The sequence below is a fragment of the Rhyacophila brunnea genome, unplaced genomic scaffold, assembly GCF_057557595.1.
Source record: "Rhyacophila brunnea isolate RB1 unplaced genomic scaffold, BYU_Rbru_1.0 scaffold_7, whole genome shotgun sequence".
Classification (NCBI taxonomy): domain Eukaryota; kingdom Metazoa; phylum Arthropoda; class Insecta; order Trichoptera; family Rhyacophilidae; genus Rhyacophila; species Rhyacophila brunnea.
In genome coordinates this window covers 16,862,448-16,880,829 of record NW_028233339.1, presented here as the reverse complement: position 1 = coordinate 16,880,829, position 18,382 = coordinate 16,862,448, and the positions used below count along the sequence as shown (strand labels likewise).

The window sequence follows — 18,382 nt, the reverse complement described above, 5'->3', positions numbered from 1 at the left end:
GACAGAATCAATGAAATATACCGAAATAAATTAATCACTTTAATACCCCGTTTACACGTGTATGGGTTTACATGGACATTATGTATTATCGTGGCCGTAACAAATTATTATAAATTATTAATATTATCGCGCAAGTTGAAAGATTGCATGCATGGATCAAAACAGTTCAGTAGCATCTGAATGTTCACATGACAATTTTGATTGTGCGATATCTGCGCTGACGCAGTGGAACGATAGTGGCGAACCTGCCGGTAAGAAACTAACCAGACCGCGCAGACTCATTTTAATGTTAACCCACTTTTACGACCTGTCAAATAAGTAGTACCATATAATGATAAAATCGCGTCTCGCTTACTCTTGAAGAATGAGACTGGCGAGACAGTCAACACTTTTACGAGAGAACAGTTATTATCGCTATAGTTTAAAATACACACTATTGGTGCAAGTAAATCCATGCATGTGTACTGGCGGTATAATGCTATCTCAATGATTAGAAACCGATTGTATTGATTAAATAAAAACTCATTATTTTTGAACAAAGAAGTTCTAAAAACATTGTATTTAAGTAATGTTTACATGTGTCTTTAATAAATAACTTTGTCATTAAATAAAAGTGAGATTAAATAATTTTTATCAATTAAGAAAATCTCATTGCAATGGATGAAACCGGCCCTGATTATTATTAATTTTTAAATAATAAGTACTATATTTACCGTTTGTAAGAACATACTAAATTAAATACGTGCTTCGAATTAAAGTATCTGAATGGGGCATAATTAGATTGCACCTAACTTAATGTGACCTTCCAACATAAAAAGGTTGCTCACCTGTGGCTGAACGGATAAGAGCACTCACTCGGATAGTGAACTATATGTGCTCGAATTACACTCGGCTCAACTTATTTTCTTAATATAGATTAATATAGATTTTTTTTAACTTGATGTATTTTTAACAAAAAATAATCACACACGTATTTGGTATTTATTGAGTATTTTTTATATATATATATATATGAGTATATTATTACTTATAGAAATTTTATTACAAAAAAATGACTGGAATAAAATACGTAGTTATATATCGTCAACTCAATACTACAACTAGATAACTGTGATTTGGTCACTGTTGGGAAAATGAAATTTAAACTTTACTTGATTAACATAAATCTAGGCTATAATTATTAATTAAAATAAAAATGGAAAATTGCGCTTGTCTAATGATTGGACAATAAAAAATTCTTATTGTAGATATATTATTTTATTTATTTAATGCATTTATGGTTTTAAAGTTATCTAATATTTTCAAACACAAAATTAATACAGTTCCCAATAACTTCTGACTTACTTAGTGTTATTATTTCGTAGAGAAGGGAATCCAGAATCATATTCAATAACTATCTCAAAAACAGTATTAATCTAGTTGTAGTATTGAAGTGACGATATGTACCTACATGTTTTATTCTACTAATATACTATACCACTACTTCACTACACTATGTTCTAACGGTTCCACGACAAAACATAACAGTGACAAAACAGAACATGACAAAACAGAACAGTGATAAAACAGAACAACGATAAATATAACTATGACCCTTCAGGAAAAATATAGGATATCACATCTCAATCAATATAATATGTTCAAAATGATTGGGTGACTAATGACCTAACCCTGACCTAAATAGATTCCACAAAAAATAATGTTTCATTTTTCCCCTGGCTTTTTTGTCACTGTTCTTTTTGTCATGTTCTATTTTGTTACTATTCTGTTTTGTGATGTTCTGTTTTGTCCAGTTACCGTTCTAACATTTTTTATAACTTAACTTATTATTTTTATCAAAAATATCTAGAATTATTCAAAATAATAATAAAATATCTGTGTTCCCATTTTTACGATAAAAAGAATGTTATTTTTTTTTAAAGAGAATTTTGGCAATATAAAGTTTTATTATCCATCAGTGCTTTCTGTCAATTTCATTTCAAAAGTAAAATGTTTGTATAAACATTGCTTTTTATATTTGACAATTGTACAGAAACTCTGATGCTGATTTTATGTTAACTACCAAGCCTTTTCTTGGCTAAGTTTTTCTTGTGGATTATTGCCTTTGTTACTATTCGAAATTGGTAATACATACGAGTATCATGCCAGGGAGTTTTCTTTTATCGCGACCAGACAGACGCGCGTGACGGTGTTAAGTGTAGCGTCACTTTTCGAAAAGGGCTTCAAAGGCCAGACCAGAGTACTTAACGTATTACTGAACCGAAAAATGGGTGCTTTGAAGATTTGAGCAGCCGGCTACTAAAAAAGCTTTCACTGTAGGTAAGTTTATAACTTCTCGACAAAGCGATCTTACCTTTCAATCCTGATGTGAATAATTCAAATAAACCTAAACAATTCCCCAATGATGAGAATTTGAAGTGAAGATACAAAAGCTTAGGAGGTTTTCTGTTTACCGTTGTAAGAAAACTTTTCAATGTATCGGTTTTCTTTCATCACAGAACCTTTTTGCTATGCTATAATAAATACGCTATGCTATAATAATATTTTAGTTTTATATTTACCCCTCGTTTGTGTTTCGAAAAAGTACACAGCTGAGTCGGCTGGGTAAAATTTTCAAATACGAAATAATATATTGTAGATACGGGTTAACACAAATACTGGATATCTTTAAATATAATATAAATACGTAGTTTAAACTATGCAATAATGTTGTCGACAAATTAGATATAGGTTAATTTTTAATTTTTCAGTATGTACGAATCAATGGAACGAATTATTGTACTGGACAGTATATAGAATGATAAATTCTACAGGTCGTTTTATTAGTCGATAATTATTTCGCTATCACACCATTATCAAGACTATAAAGATAAACCATCTATATTTGTTTAAGTACTTATCTTATATAAAGAGATGAGTTATATCCTTCTACTTACTACAGCTACTAATCAGATGAAAATACCTTTAAGTTGGTGTTTTTGAAAACCGTATTGAGATCATTACGTAAAAAGGAGGGTCCCTTATATGTTTTGTAAGTTAATTACATAAGTAGAGAACGATCATTTATCTTTGTAGTCTTGATAATAGTGTGACAGCCAAAATATCTATTCAATAATAATCCAACCTGTAGAAGTTAAAATAATTGATATTATTTTTTTTACCATGTTCGATCCTAAAAAGATCATAATAAATGATACATTATGGGCCCCCACAGAGTGGACGTTTTGCATTAACAGATTTTGTTTTTACGAGAAATGGATATTAGCCATTTGCTCAGCCAACCTGGTCCATAATCTGACTCATACACAAATTGAAAAACAATATGCATACTCGCAGGTCCAGACCGACGCTTACGCCGCGCGAATATCGTAATATTATAATGTTGTAAACTTAATTCTAACACAAATAATATTTTGTACTCTACCTATAGAGCGGGAGGAGAGGATTGAGGTTTCAAGTTCTCGAAAAGTCATTAATTTGTGAAATCATTCCAAATTGTATTTTTAATTTTGAGAAATATTTTTCGCATTATTTCACAGTACTGAAGTGCATATTCCAACGATTTAAACTTATTATCATAATACACAATATATTATGTAATAATTATTCTTTCAAAGTTAACACTGCGTAAATATATATATTATATCATACTCTTATTAAAATAAGTTGTAGATATTTACTAAATGTATTAGGTTTTTGTAAATTATATTAAATAAAAAAAAAAATATGTTGATTTGATTACTTGTTTATATATTTTACAAAGTATGGACAGTAATTCTGATTATAAAATTCTAATCCAAATATTATAACAAATTGGCAAGGTGGTTAAGATTTAATGATTAATTGTATTGTCATAACAATAATAATTCATGTAACTTAAAAACATAAGTAATTTGAAAATATTGATAAGATAATCACGATTGAATAATTTACGTATAGTTCTAAAATTACATTAAAAGGAAATGATTCTATCAACATCAGGATATTAATAATATTTCATTTCAATTCATTAAATGGATGGCATCAAAATTATACCTATGATATTTTATCATTTTATTCAATAAAATACATCAGTTCTATGGAAAATTTTGGGTTCAAAGTAAAATCTCTTTGATGTCTAAGAGTGAATTTTCCGGATTTACTCAGCTAAAGCAAAGAATGATCATTAACTTAATCAGACATCTGCTTGGGTTAATTGGAAGAAGGGTTGAATCTGTTCTCATTATCATTATATTTAATGACGCCGATAATACTATTATTTACGATTATTTTATATATTTTATTGCTGTTTTGCGTACCTACTTTCATTTCGTTCTCGAGATTCTCGTATTAAAAATACAAATTACTTCCCTTTTTTTTAATTATTGACTTTGCGCTTAGATAAGACAATGAAAACAGTTAATCTCGCCCCTAAGTACATTAAATCTTTTTACACTAGGGCTAAAATAAATATTCAAACCTTTGCATTATTCACAATTCTTTAAAATGGCTGACTTAATTGTTTTATCGTTTATTTGCGACTTTTTAAAATTTGTGTTTGATTAATTACTAGATAAAATTACCAGCGGTGCCACCTGTCAACATTATTATAATATTTAGCTAACAACATTATCATAAGCAAATCGATAATATAGAGTAACAATATTCATGGCCGAACGCGTCGATTTGAATACCAATTGGTTGGTATCTGTTTTGATAAAGCCGGTGTATGTATTATATGGAAATAAGTGTGTGCGTGAAATACATATACGTGACTAAGCGATACAACACGCATGAGAGGAATGCAACGTGAGTGTTTCTATTTAAGCGATCGTGCAACAAAGACGCAGACTCTTACTGGTTCATTACAGACATCAAGACAAATATAATATTAATTACAATAAAATATGAACAAAAAAAACTGAAGTTTCTAAACTAAAAGAAACCTTTTATAATTGCATAAAATAAATTTGTAGTTACTATACACATATTTAAGGTAATCATTGTATACCCCTTTAGTTCCACTGGATGAATAGATTTATCCAGCGATTATCATTTCAACGATATATTATATGTACAAGCGATTTTATTTTTTATTTATCTTTTTATAGAGCGCTATATTGAAGTATACGTGAATGTGCATTGTTTGTTTATTGATACCCGAAAATGAATTCAAAATTTCTTGATTCATCAATCATCATTATCATGATCTTGAATACAGTCACATAATCTGATTAACTAATTCCATGTCACGTGCCTCCATGTCGTATGCCTTTACAAAATGGTGTCAAATTAATATATTTACCGGACAAAAGTGTCAATGTACTACAACTGTTTAATTATATGTCACGACTAGCTTTCCCATACAATATTGCACGCGCGGACAGATTCATATGTAATGTCATTCGACTATATGATTTTTAGTCAACTATTAAAAAATCACATATTATGTACCCTTGTTTATTCCAATATCTAATCATTATATTTTTTGTTTTTTTTTCGCATTATTCTCAGCATGCACCCCTTTATACCTACTCTTAGCTAGAAACACTAACATAGAAAACGTGTGCAACATAGACATAGACGCCGCTGAGCAAACGAAATGGTTCAATTATCTTTAATTACATGACAACTCAACGTATGAATGGACTAAGCTTGGAAACGGCTTGATCTAGTAGTAAATGTTATATTCACGCAGATGATGATGATGATGACAATAAATATAAAACAATGATTAAATATCGAAAACACAACATCGTTATAGAGGTGTAAGTATTGATTAAAATAATATGAAACAAGGTTTGTGCAGTTTTTAATAATACACTCAAAGTTAAACACAAATTTCTAACCCGTACAGTCGTTTTTTTTTCTTAAATCATAGGTAAATTATCTCGTCAAGTAGATCGACTATTCGCAGTTTAGTTTTGTTTTACGTAGAAAAAGAAATGAGAAATTGGTTTATCGAAGATAATTCTCAAGAATATTCAATGGTGTCCCATATTTGGAGTACGAGATTACTCCCAAAATTTGCACCTAAGACTACTATTAATTGTCATTGCATTGGACCGCTGCATAGAGTGTTAGGGCGGTGTATTTTGGGCAAACACCTGAGACGTTAAATAAACTCTACTCTTCGGAGATAAACGGAGCCAAATATATGAAAGTGAAGTTGAAAAATAAATTAATAATTTATTTTCATCTGAAAGTCATTTCGCAGTGCAGATTAATTTGTAATAAACTACACACTATAATAGCCCGAACCTGCTGAAGACCGTTAGGATTTCAGCATAGTAGTAAATTTACTCGATGTATAGGTCTACGTCCAAAGCGGCCGAGCGGTTACGTGTCGGCTTATAATGTCGTGGGTTCTGGGATCGAATCCCAGATCTGGGAAATTCACATATTCTTTTTAAATGCGTGTATAGAGTATAGACTGAAACAATTTAGTGTATGGTGGCTAACAACCATATCTCACAAAAATCTATTAATACCTGTAACTTCCACTGTGAGGGGCCATATTAATATGATCCTTGTGGGATCGAACATGGTGATCTAATTTTTAGTATCTGAACCAATTCAGAAACACTAAAATTGTACGCACGTAGAGCGGCCGTCTCTGAGGAACGGGTTAAGAGTTTAATTCCATAGATGGTCACAAATATTGCATTTTGTTTAATGAATCTGTGTTTGACCCAATGCAAAAATCTAATTTGTTGGACGAATGGTTAACAACTATTTCCCATAAAAAAAGTTTGTCATATTCTTCACGAAATTTTCGTTTAATAATAAATACTTCTACGAGGGAAAATTTCCTAACTTTTAAAAAGTTGGCGGAATTATACGGCGAGCGAGAAGGTCTTTTCTCGTCGAGAATTGACCGTAATACATTAAAATATGGAAGTTGGGATCACGCACACTCTGGTGCACGCCAACCAAGGTCTTGGGAAGTTGCTCCTGGGACACTTTCGACACAAATTTGAACAGCGCCTATTGTTCGTTACGCCACGGTATACGTCTGCATAACGGGTGTGGAGACGTGGCGGGTGGTGGAGGAAAAAGTAAGTAATAAATACTATGGTAATTGACTTTTTAAAAAATTTGGCTGTTGAAAGTTTAAAAAACTTTCTCTAGTTATAACTTTAGATTAAACATTATTTGTCAATTAATAGAGCACAATCCTTTTTATTTATTACACTAAAAATGTGCTTGCGAATAAACATATAAAAAACGTAAATATAATTTGATGGATTGATAATATACTTTCATTAATAAAGTAGTTGCGAAAATTTGTTTGCAAATAGGAAAAATCGACTCACATGAAAGGACGCAGTTGAGTGATTAATAATATAATATGTGTTAACATGGTTTTAAATACACTGGTGAAATGGATAAAAGCTGTAGATGATCAATCCTATTCCTACCCACTACAATAAATATCTCTAAATAAATAAAGAGTGATTCGTGTGGAAAATACAAGGGTGAAATGGTTTATGGAATGAGATATTCTGTTATCGACATTAATGGACACATACAATAGGTACGGACTCTTTTTGCAAATGGTACTTTTGAATATGAACAAAATAAATTGAAAAATAAAATGGTCTTCTGACACGAAAAAAAGGGGTAATCATTATTTCGTCTTTTTACGTTTTTATAAATATTTTTTGCCTTCGATGAAAACATTTGTACACAATATGAATAAAATCTGTCTTCTTATTGCAGGTTTCCTTTGTGGGTTTAGTCATATTCTATTTCGAATTTATATTTTACTTTTTACAAAAAAAAACTCAATTTATCGGCTTAGTTCGAAAGTTTTTTATTTAAAAATAAACCTGGCGATAATACTTTGAAATCTTTTTGCAATAATTATTTGTCATTATGGTACAAATCCAAATTGACCAGATACTTACTGATAGACCGGTGTATTAGTAAGTTAACAGCTTAGTAGTTCATAGGTTATCTTTAAAGCAATTTCTTTTTAGGTCTTTGAGTCTTTAGTTTAAAATCTTTCCAAAGTCAATTCAATGTTGGGTTTTCTTTCGAGGCTATGGAAGGATTTCAAAAAACCTTCTACCAAAATTCTTCTTTATAAACTCTCTAGTACGATCGTAATTCGAGTACTGCAGTTTAGTATGGAACTCCCACTATACTATTATTCATGTCAACTGATTGGATCGAGTGGAAAAACGTTCTTTAAATCATCTATCTTTCAGCAATTACCTTCGTACTTACTTACCCAAGTATTCTCAATCTTTAGAAACATGGCGTACTATTTCTTAACGTATTGTAATAATTAACCGCCCTAATACATAAATGCCTTATAATATAGAATAGACCCACTGATTTCGTATCAATACCAGTTAAGAATGTGTAACTAGGCTGAGGAACCAGTATTCATAATTATTAAGGCAATGTGAAGTGATACTCGAACTCTAGTGATACTAGGAACATCTAGTGACGGAATCACAAATCGTACAATTTAAATATACTCTTAAAGTATTTTAATTAATCAGTACGGAGATGATAAAACAATATAATAAAATTAAAAGAATAAAAAAATATAAAAATGAGCCTCGCGATTATTTTTTTTAATCCTTAAATGTAGTTTAATAACTTCTCTCAAAGTGAGTATTGTAGTATTTCTGATAAATACATGTAAAGGTTAGATATACGATGCAATCTAAAGAAACAGTCGTAACCATAGAATATGGATAATAAACCAGCTACTTCCTGCGCATGGGAAGAAATCGCATCTGCGCAGCTTAAAACCGCGTGCATATGATGACAACCACTAAACAATCACGCAGTACTTGTGCGTTGACGCAGCGTGTGGTCAGATCCCATATTTCCCGTCCATCTCTTCTCTGCCGAACTGACAAGCGTTTGTAACCCGCGTATTTACCCGCTCGTATCTCATGTCACCAAACCACTTCTAGTTGCACCCGGTTTAATGGTTAAGCCGACAATCTATAACGACATTAAAGACGTTTACCTAGTTAGTTTTAGTAATTTAGTTTTTATAACAACATGAAAATAAAACAAGACAAGTAATATTTGCAGTAGCTAACCGTTATATAAACGCAGTACAAAAATAACCAAATTAAATTATAACATTTATGCAAAATATTATTTTAGGTACGAGTATGTACGAGTAGCTTTGCGGGAAAATTTCCATGAGAACAAAGCACAGAGTTAGTAATGTTATTATTTACTCCCTGATGGCACCCATAAAAGAGCATATTAGCCACACACACGCGATGATGTTTATCTAGAGGTGATTCACCGCAAAGTTGGACAGCACATGGAATGGTTTAATCACGTTTGTCATAATTTGTCTTTTAGCAAAATGTTCAATGACCCCTAAATCCTAATATACACATAAATAGGGGCGGAATAGTAGATACCTATACCTACATGATTTACATTATTAAAAAATGCGTCAACACCCCGAATTAATCTGTCCTTACACAAAACAACCATAGTATTTTAACGAACTTAAATATGTAGTTTTGTATCTGCATATTTTCTACATGAGTTCGTTATTTTTCATCTGATATACTATTCAAAGTATAACAGAAGAAATAAGAAGTATATTTATTTTTTAAGTTCGAAAAAATAAATATTTTATCATCGGAATAAAATTAGAACAGTTATAGTTTTGAATCTGTAGGGGGTCGTCGATGTGAAGGCCAATGGTGTTGTGACGAGGAGAGATAAGAAGTCGTTGTCGTGATTATGGAGGGTGTGAGTTTATTTAAATTGCGTAAGTACATGTGTACAATTGTTACAATAATGTGAATCACAGCACAGAGCGATGTGCTTCGGTTGAAAACTTACAATCGAATAATTCTCTTTTCATCAATCATAACGTACTGATTATTATTTTATCAACTTATAATTATGTATTAATTAGGCTATTAACTAACTAAATGAGAACAGATATACAAAGATTATTGTCGCGGTCATTGATCTACAAAGTTAGCTATAACTTGATACCTACATGGAAATGCCTATTAATTCAATTTGTAATATGTAATATGGCCATAAATCTAAAATTTTTACCATGTGAACCTAAAATCGAAGAGATTTGAGATTTAAAAAAAAATATCAGTAACACCTTCGCCAATCATTCGATCCTCGTCAATAGGTGCTATCATTGTATCTAACAGCTTTTGAAGATATGGCCCCTTCTCACATCCTAAATAAAATAACTATAATTGACTAAAAAAAATCTGTGGTATTTAATAATATACCAACAAAAATTAAATTCTATCTATGTAATGCTTTCTAAAATAATTAGTAGGCTTTATTAGTACTTAATAATATTTTCTAATAAAGCTTCATTCAACAAAAAGTTGCATTTATGAGTTACCAAGTTAAACGTAATATGATGAAAACTACTCGCATTTTGAAAGGATTTTATTGAATCCAGCTGAGAGTCAGACGGCTTTATTTTATTAGACGAGGTTTTTGCAAATCAAATGCATTTCAATGCGACATAATAATAAAGTGAATGAAAGTTAGCCAATTTATTTCGATTCCCCTTTGAATACAGCGAATTTATTTTACGAAGGATTTTAATAAATCACTGCAAACTTTTCAATTGAGCTTTTCAGTTTAGTTTGCAGTCAGACCATATTATATTAAAGACCTGCAATATATTATGTGAATTCGGTATCGTATAGGCTTTGTCTTGCTTGGCAAAGATTTGATAGGCACATCGGGATATTAATATTCTGCAGTGGCAGAGGGTGAGTTGAGAGATAAGTAACCGAACGAATAATGCACACTAAGACAGTCACACTTACAGGATAATATAATAATGATATAATATTAGTGATCATGAATAGGGACAAATTTATGTCAACGACATACGAAATCAATGAAATTTCAAAATCTCATTGACGATAAAAAATTGATTGAATGAATTATAATTATGTATTTTTTTATATAATTACTTTTAGGAGATAAAACGTAGTAATATTAGTATATTTTTATTAATAATAACTCAACTATTATAATATATAATTTTTCTCGAGGTACAAAATAGATTCTGCAATGCAACGCAGACTAGTAAATGACGGATGAGTAGAGAAAGAATTAAAACTGTATGTGATATATACAAGGATCTTCCACTCCTTATACCAGTGATGAAGGGTGGAGGTAGGCAGTCAAGATCCGATACAAATAATGCATACTAAACTTTGTCAGCCATATGTAATTTGTTTTCATTGAAATAAGACTAAAATTTACAAATGGTGTTGGTTAGTTTTTATAATGCAATTAACTCCTGCAACCTGCAACACTAAGCCATCATAAATAATTGTCAAAAAATACTCGTCTATCTATGAAAAATCTAAAATTATGCAATTAAATCGTACATTACTTTGGATATGTTATAGATAGAATAATATTTTTTTTATATAAGTAGTATAGTTTGATTTAGGCAGGGCTTAATGAATTAAAAAAAATGAACATGTAATATGTATTCTTAATCCAACAAAAACAAATAAGTATATATAAAAAAGTGTGCACAATTTTGTCGTACGCCCAAAGTATACCAAAACTATTATGGTTTAGTTTAGGCAGGGTTTAATTGATTTTCAAATAGTAACCAACACAAGTAAATTGTAGTCTTAGTTCAATAAAAACAAATACGTATCACTAAAAAAGTTTAATGTCCACCATTTATGGCGAATCTTAACAGCCTATCTCCACCCTTTACATATAAAAGTGCTTTGGTTAAGATAGGTGGAACATACGAAATGAATAAGTGGCTCCAGAATATAGTCAAAGAAATTCATTGGATGCCCGTTGGTGATGAGATCCGTCAGACATCAGCGTGTTCCTGGTGGTGGGTGACTGGAACGAAGTAGTGAATGACCGAGTGTTATTGAGGTGAAGAATTGAGAAGACCAGAGCTTGACTCGGTCTATAATAGCATCAAGTAAGAAGAGAAAAAATATGAATACATAGGTTGCCGTTTATATTTCGGGAATTTGCAACACTGGTGTTGCTAGGTGCAATTTGACTTCTGTATTTTAAAGTTTGACATTTTTAAGGGCAAAAGTACTCAGAACGTTTTAACAAACGGACGCTTTTTGTTTTTTTTTTAAATTCATTTGAAAATTTTATCTCGGCCAAAAAATGGAATTAACTCGTGAAAATTTTCTTGCGATTATTTTTAACAACTTTCGACGTAGATTAACAGGGGAACAGTGCATCGCTGAACTTAATGCTTTATATGGAGATAAAGCACCATCAAAAACTACGGTATATCGCTGATTTAGCGAATTTTATCGTGGCTGTCGTTCACTCACAGACGACCCGCGTGAAGGTCGTCCAAAATCAGTTGTTTCTATAGAAAACATCGATGCTGTGCGTGAACTGATAATGCAAAATCGTCATTTGACATACCGTAAGAATGAGGCATTTTTGGGCATTAGTAACACTAGCGTATATATGATCTTGCATGAATATTTAGATGTAAGAAAGCTATGTTCGCGTTGGATCCCGCATAATTTGACAATCGCACAAAAAGAGGCGCGTGTCGATTGGTGCAATGAAATGCTCAACAAAATACGATCGAGGTGCTTCAAAAATCGTTAATAGGATTTTTACAGGTGACGAATCTTAGATCTATGCGTATGAGCCCGAAAATAAACAGCAGTCGACCGTATGGGTCTTCCAAAATGAGTTTAAACCAACAAAATTTGCTCGCGCTCGAAGCACTTCGAAGCAAATGGTCGCCTGTTTATTCAGAAAAACGGGCCATTTCGCAACTGTACCTTTAGAGAATCATAGAACAGTCAATTCTGAATGGAACACAACGATTTTTTTTCCAGAAGTTTTTGGTGAAATAAGGAAAAGCAACTGTCGGCGTCAAATCATCCTTTATCAAGACAATGCGAGCTCTCACACATCGGCTCAAACAAGCGCCTATTTGAGTACTCAAAACATCAAATTGATGGGTCATCCGCCGTACAGACCCGAGTTGGCACCAAATGATTTCTTTTTATTCCCGACAGCCAAAGATAAATTGCGTGGTCAACGATTTTCTACACCAGAAGAGGTTGATGCATTCAAAAACCATGTTTTGAAGTTACCTTCTACAAAGTGGCAAAAATGCTTTCCAGATTGGTTCAAACGCATGGAAAAGTGTATAAATTGTCGTGGAGAATATTTTGAAAAACAATAAAACTGTTTTTATTGTAAAAAAATTCGTTTTTGTTTGTTATTCCCGAAATATAAACGGCTATCCTCGTAATAAATAATTTAACTTGTTATTCATATAAAAAGTAAAATTGTATTATTCTGAGTTTATCCTATACTTAGTCTAGTTTTTGTAGTTAAATATCTTAAAATATATACATACATTTTATATAATGAATAGCGTTGTAAACATATTATTATTTATTATTACGAATATCAAATTAATTTTACAACATCGCATACGTATTATTTCATGAAAATAATTTAGCCACCGTGTATGAAAATACTAAGATTCGCCTATGTACTTAATATCATCTCTGATATTGTTTTATTCTCCAAGTTTCCATTGTAAGACCAGTATGTTTTCCATGAAGATTTAACCATGTCTATGCGATGATTTCAGATGAAATATACTTACGGGTATTCGTATAATATTATAAGGCTCAACGCGTTTCTATTGTTCAGATTATATTCACGTAATAATATTCCTACGAACCCCTTAATTACGCTAAGCTATCATAATGTATTCAGATAGTATACATACCTAGTAAAGCACGTCATGATATAATATAAAAAAAATGATGCAGGTTATAAATAAATTATTGAAGAAGGATACCTAAATTACAACTTTATGTATAATTTAAAACAAGTCTAAAAGAGGTATTGGTTACACCGAATTATCTAATGAGATTAAATTTAGGTTAATATTTATGTGCTTAGACTACAACATGTTGACAATAATTACACAATAATAAATAGGTATGTTTTACTCTATGAATGAAAATAAAAATATATAATTCATATTTAAATGAATTCATATATATATATATAAATGGCTGCGAGACGTGGACCCTCAACACGAGAGATGTCCAAAGGCTAAGAGTCGCACAGCGAGACATGGAGAGGTGTATGTTGGGCATCACGTGAAAGGACCGTAAGAGAAACGAATGGGTTAGGAAGCAGACAGGAGTACGCGATGTAATAGACGCTGCCAAACAGCTGAAATGGAGATGGACAGTGCACATTGCTCGCCGAAAGGACGGCCGCTGAACAAATGCCGTCATCCAGTGGTACCCAAGGGGCACAAAACGGCCACAGGGTCGCCCTAAAAGCCGCTGGATTGACGAACTGGTAAAGTTCGGCGGAAATACGTGGCAGCGAACGACACAGGATCGAGAGAGTTGGAAGAAACTTGGGGAGGCCTTCATCCAGCAGTGGATTGACCCCGGCTGATGATGGTGATATAAATGAATCACATTCTAAAGCCGGGTACTCATAAGCGAGTCGTTACTTTAACGTCCCAGACTCTGTAACCAATTCTAGATGCGAAATAATTATTTATTATGCTTGTGAACTAATTATTTGGTGTCCATACAGTTACTGTATCTGCATCGGTCACAGTTACGACTCGTTAGTGAGTACATGGCTTTAAGTATTTTAATTTGGAATATTTTACTACACACATACCACACTAGCGTCAACTTCGGTAGTTTTGACAGAAAATAAGTCATAGTCCGAGCGAAATAAAGCGATGCAAACAGGGTTTCCCAAACTTTTCTTGCGATGGAATACTTCTCAAATCCTGAATTTTTAACGGAACACCTAGTTTATTTTGTAGGATAGGTAAATAAAACATAACGCATAAAGATATAAGTGGATGAAGCTCTTAATAAATTCGATGATGTATTGTCCTTTATTTGAAAATCTTCTTGACATGTCCACAATATTAGTTAGAAAGTAAAATTCTTATATCTGGTGTGGCGTCAATTCTGTTCCTGGACTCGACTGACTTCGTTGCAGAACAATAAAAAAATCTTTCTAGGCATAAATATGTCATGGTAAACGGAAGTAAAACAATAACAGTTTCTTTTGACGCACTGGGGTACTCTTCTCGTAAATTTGAGGAACACCTACTCACTTTCCACGGAATACCAGTGTACATAGTTTGGGAAACCCTAGGAAACCCTGCTAGTAGACGTAAGTGAGGTCGGAAATAAAAAATCTAACAATAATCAAATTCATGTCCACTAAACGAAGTCACATATACGCAGATTCATGGTTAAATTGCTCCATTATAATCAAGTATCTCTAATTATCATACTAATATATAGGGATTAGGCCATTCAGATCATTCAATGGTCGACTTCACAACAGTTCTCTATGGATCTCCACTCAAAGCTCTCACTGTCCAGTTGACCATACACTGCCTCTATACACTTTTCTTGACTTGATACAACATATACCTTAATAATATATAGTTACTTCAAACAATATAATATAATAATTAAAATAAAACACTATATACCAAATTCAGTAAATAATATCATATAAGCAGTTTTGTTTTCTCATAAAGGCATTCTTAAATGATTTATTGAACACAAACATGAAAACTAATTAACACAAATACAATAACGCTGTTTGTTAATAAAAATCTTTCAAGTCATGTATCGTTATTTATTTTTATTGCATTGTTCTTATATACAATCACAAAAAAATATATATGAAATTTCACGTAGGTACTCATTTTCATCACGAAAACCAATCTTAGTCAAGCAATACACGAATGTTACAAAAAAACAATTACGAACAACACGGAACACGATTATTATGTAGTTCCTTTATGTTAGCTATCCTTCGTAGAATCTTTTGCCATGTTAGATTTTTTCACGTGATAAGAATCTCCTGTATTGATCATTGTATAAAGGAAAATCGTTACATGCTTCGTTTTATTGTTCCCAAATGGAATCTTTGTTTATGTAAGATATTAAACTGTATCGGGATATGTAATAATGATGCTTTTGTATTGTGTTTCTTCTTGCAAAACTATTTTGTTTAAGGTATCACTACATTAATCTCGCAAAGCTTTCGCCAAAGATATTAAACAAATGTCATTAATATATTAGAATATGAATAGTAAATAAGTCATACATCTAATTAGATAAGCTCTTTAATATATTTGCTACAGTACGGAACTTGCCCAGCAGTTTATGTAAATTAACAAAACAAAAGCTTTATTACCATGTATAAAAAGCACACACTATCGTGAAAAACAAATAGGTAAGACAGATTCACAATTTGTTAGACATACTTATAAAAAATAGCCATATTATAAATCAAACTCATACACACACATGTGCATATATTATATTATAAAATAATAAACTACCTTTTTTATCAAACGAATAATTTACATGATTTAAGAATGTAACATTCTTTATTTAACATTAAATAATTTGAAAACACTTTTGAGAAATATATACCCACCATAGCTTACATAGATAGTAGTCAGAGCACATGTGCCTAATGTTTGAATCTCGCTGATTTTTCTTTCAAAAAGATTTTTTCTAGTGGTTCTTATATTTCTCACAACTTCCTTCTTTAATCATTACGGTGCATGGGTTAAATGCGTCTCCGTCTCAGGAAGGAATGAGCACTTAAAACCACTTCTTTTAGACATGTTTATAGCGTCATGGAAGGCGGTTGTGCATATCCACGGTTGTACATATAATATGACGAGTGGTGGTGGGAACCTAGGTAGGAAAATATGTACTTATCTAACCAAACCTAACCTAACTTAAGCGTCAATAGATACAGAATCTGACTGTGAATAATTTAAGTACCTACCTCGTGAATAATTCTATTAAGGTTCAATCATTAACAAGAAATTTGCAAGACCATTATCAACTGACTTCTAAACAATGTTATATTGATTTATAATACAATCCAAATCTAATATAAAGTTAAGGCGAGCAAGCAATCACGCGGAGTCAGAGTATCAAAAACAAGGGCCTGAGGTTACTTTGCAGACGACTCAAATCAAATTTACTTGAACCTTTATAATATTATACGGACAAAGTAAAAATAATCTCGGCAAATAAAGTGAACGGATATTTTCAAGAATTAGATTATCGTCTTACGAAATTCTATTGAAACACACAATAATGTGTCGTTAATAATGACTTAACTAATTTTATAATGTAATATAAAGGTATTATATTGAAAAAACATATTTCTTCCTAGCGACAAGCGGCGATTTTGTCTGCGCGAAATAAGAAAATAAAAAGTCAACAATTAAGAACTAAACTGATTCGATTTTTTTTTCAAATTTATACAATGGTTTGATCAACTTCTTCACGCTTCTTGAATATTACCTACGTATATTGTATAAAACTCGAATGAAATGACGCACTCGACATCGGTTGGGTGTAGGAGCTCGCCCCTTCACTCTCACCTCACCACACTACTTTACCGCTGCTATATGACCACGTTACCTACTCGTAATTATTTTCGAGAAGATTTATCTTAACCAAAATGTAGCTCTATTGAATTGGTAACAACAATGCAGTCATGAACTGTGCACGTCTCATGAATAAATATTTGAGTAGTAATATTTGAGTTATGATCATATTTTTTGCTTAGATACCTATCGTGTAAATAGTCAAAGCGCTGATCAAAAGGTACCTACATATTTAGAAAACACAAAATAAAAGTATTTCTTAGATTATAAGAAAATCATAATAGTTTATGATAACATTATAATGTCCAATAAAATATTATTCTTTCAATAATTACAATTAATGTATATAAAATGATTGAATACCCAGCTTATTTAGAAAAAAGATATTGGTTTCAATATTAATAATTGTTACTAATTATTTATGTTAAAATATTACCACTAGATAATATAATATTATTAACAAACTTTTTTCTTCTTTTCAGAAAAACAAAGATCTGATGTCTGATTTGCTGGCCAATTGTAAAATAAAAAATGGTGAGTTCATTATATTTAATTAAACATATTGTATTTTTTGACAAGTATTTTGATTTTATCCAATAAAAGACTTTTTATATTTATTAGTTTTTAATATTTTAATAAACGATTTCATTCGTATTTTTTGTGTTTGAACAGCTTAATTTTGATTGACTTACTTGTTAAAATTTGATTTAAATACTTTTGAATATAAAAATATTTATAATTCTTTTTAGTGATTTTTAGTTTTACAATTATTTTAAAATTCTGTAAAAAATAACATTAAAAAATTCTGGATATTTAATAAAATAATTACATAAAAAGTAATAGTGTAAAGTTTTCAGACTGTCTGGAAAGGTTGATAGGTACTCATTCAATAAGAGTTTTAATTTAATAAGTAAACTAATAAAGTCTATCTCTAAATAAGTACATTAAAATTAT

General features: G+C 31.3%; 1 protein-coding gene across 2 annotated transcripts in view; it reads left to right on the top strand.

The window, feature by feature from the left end:
* Epac (Exchange protein directly activated by cAMP) overlaps window positions 1-18,382 on the top strand; it is a 233,089-nt gene that overhangs the window by 155,593 nt on the left and 59,114 nt on the right. For both annotated transcript variants that reach the window (XM_085958431.1, XM_085958430.1), the window contains exon 3: window positions 17,911-17,962. In XM_085958431.1, coding sequence (XP_085814557.1) covers window positions 17,926-17,962 — 37 coding nt within the window. In that variant the 5' untranslated portion in view covers window positions 17,911-17,925. The remainder of the gene's footprint in view (window positions 1-17,910; window positions 17,963-18,382) is intronic.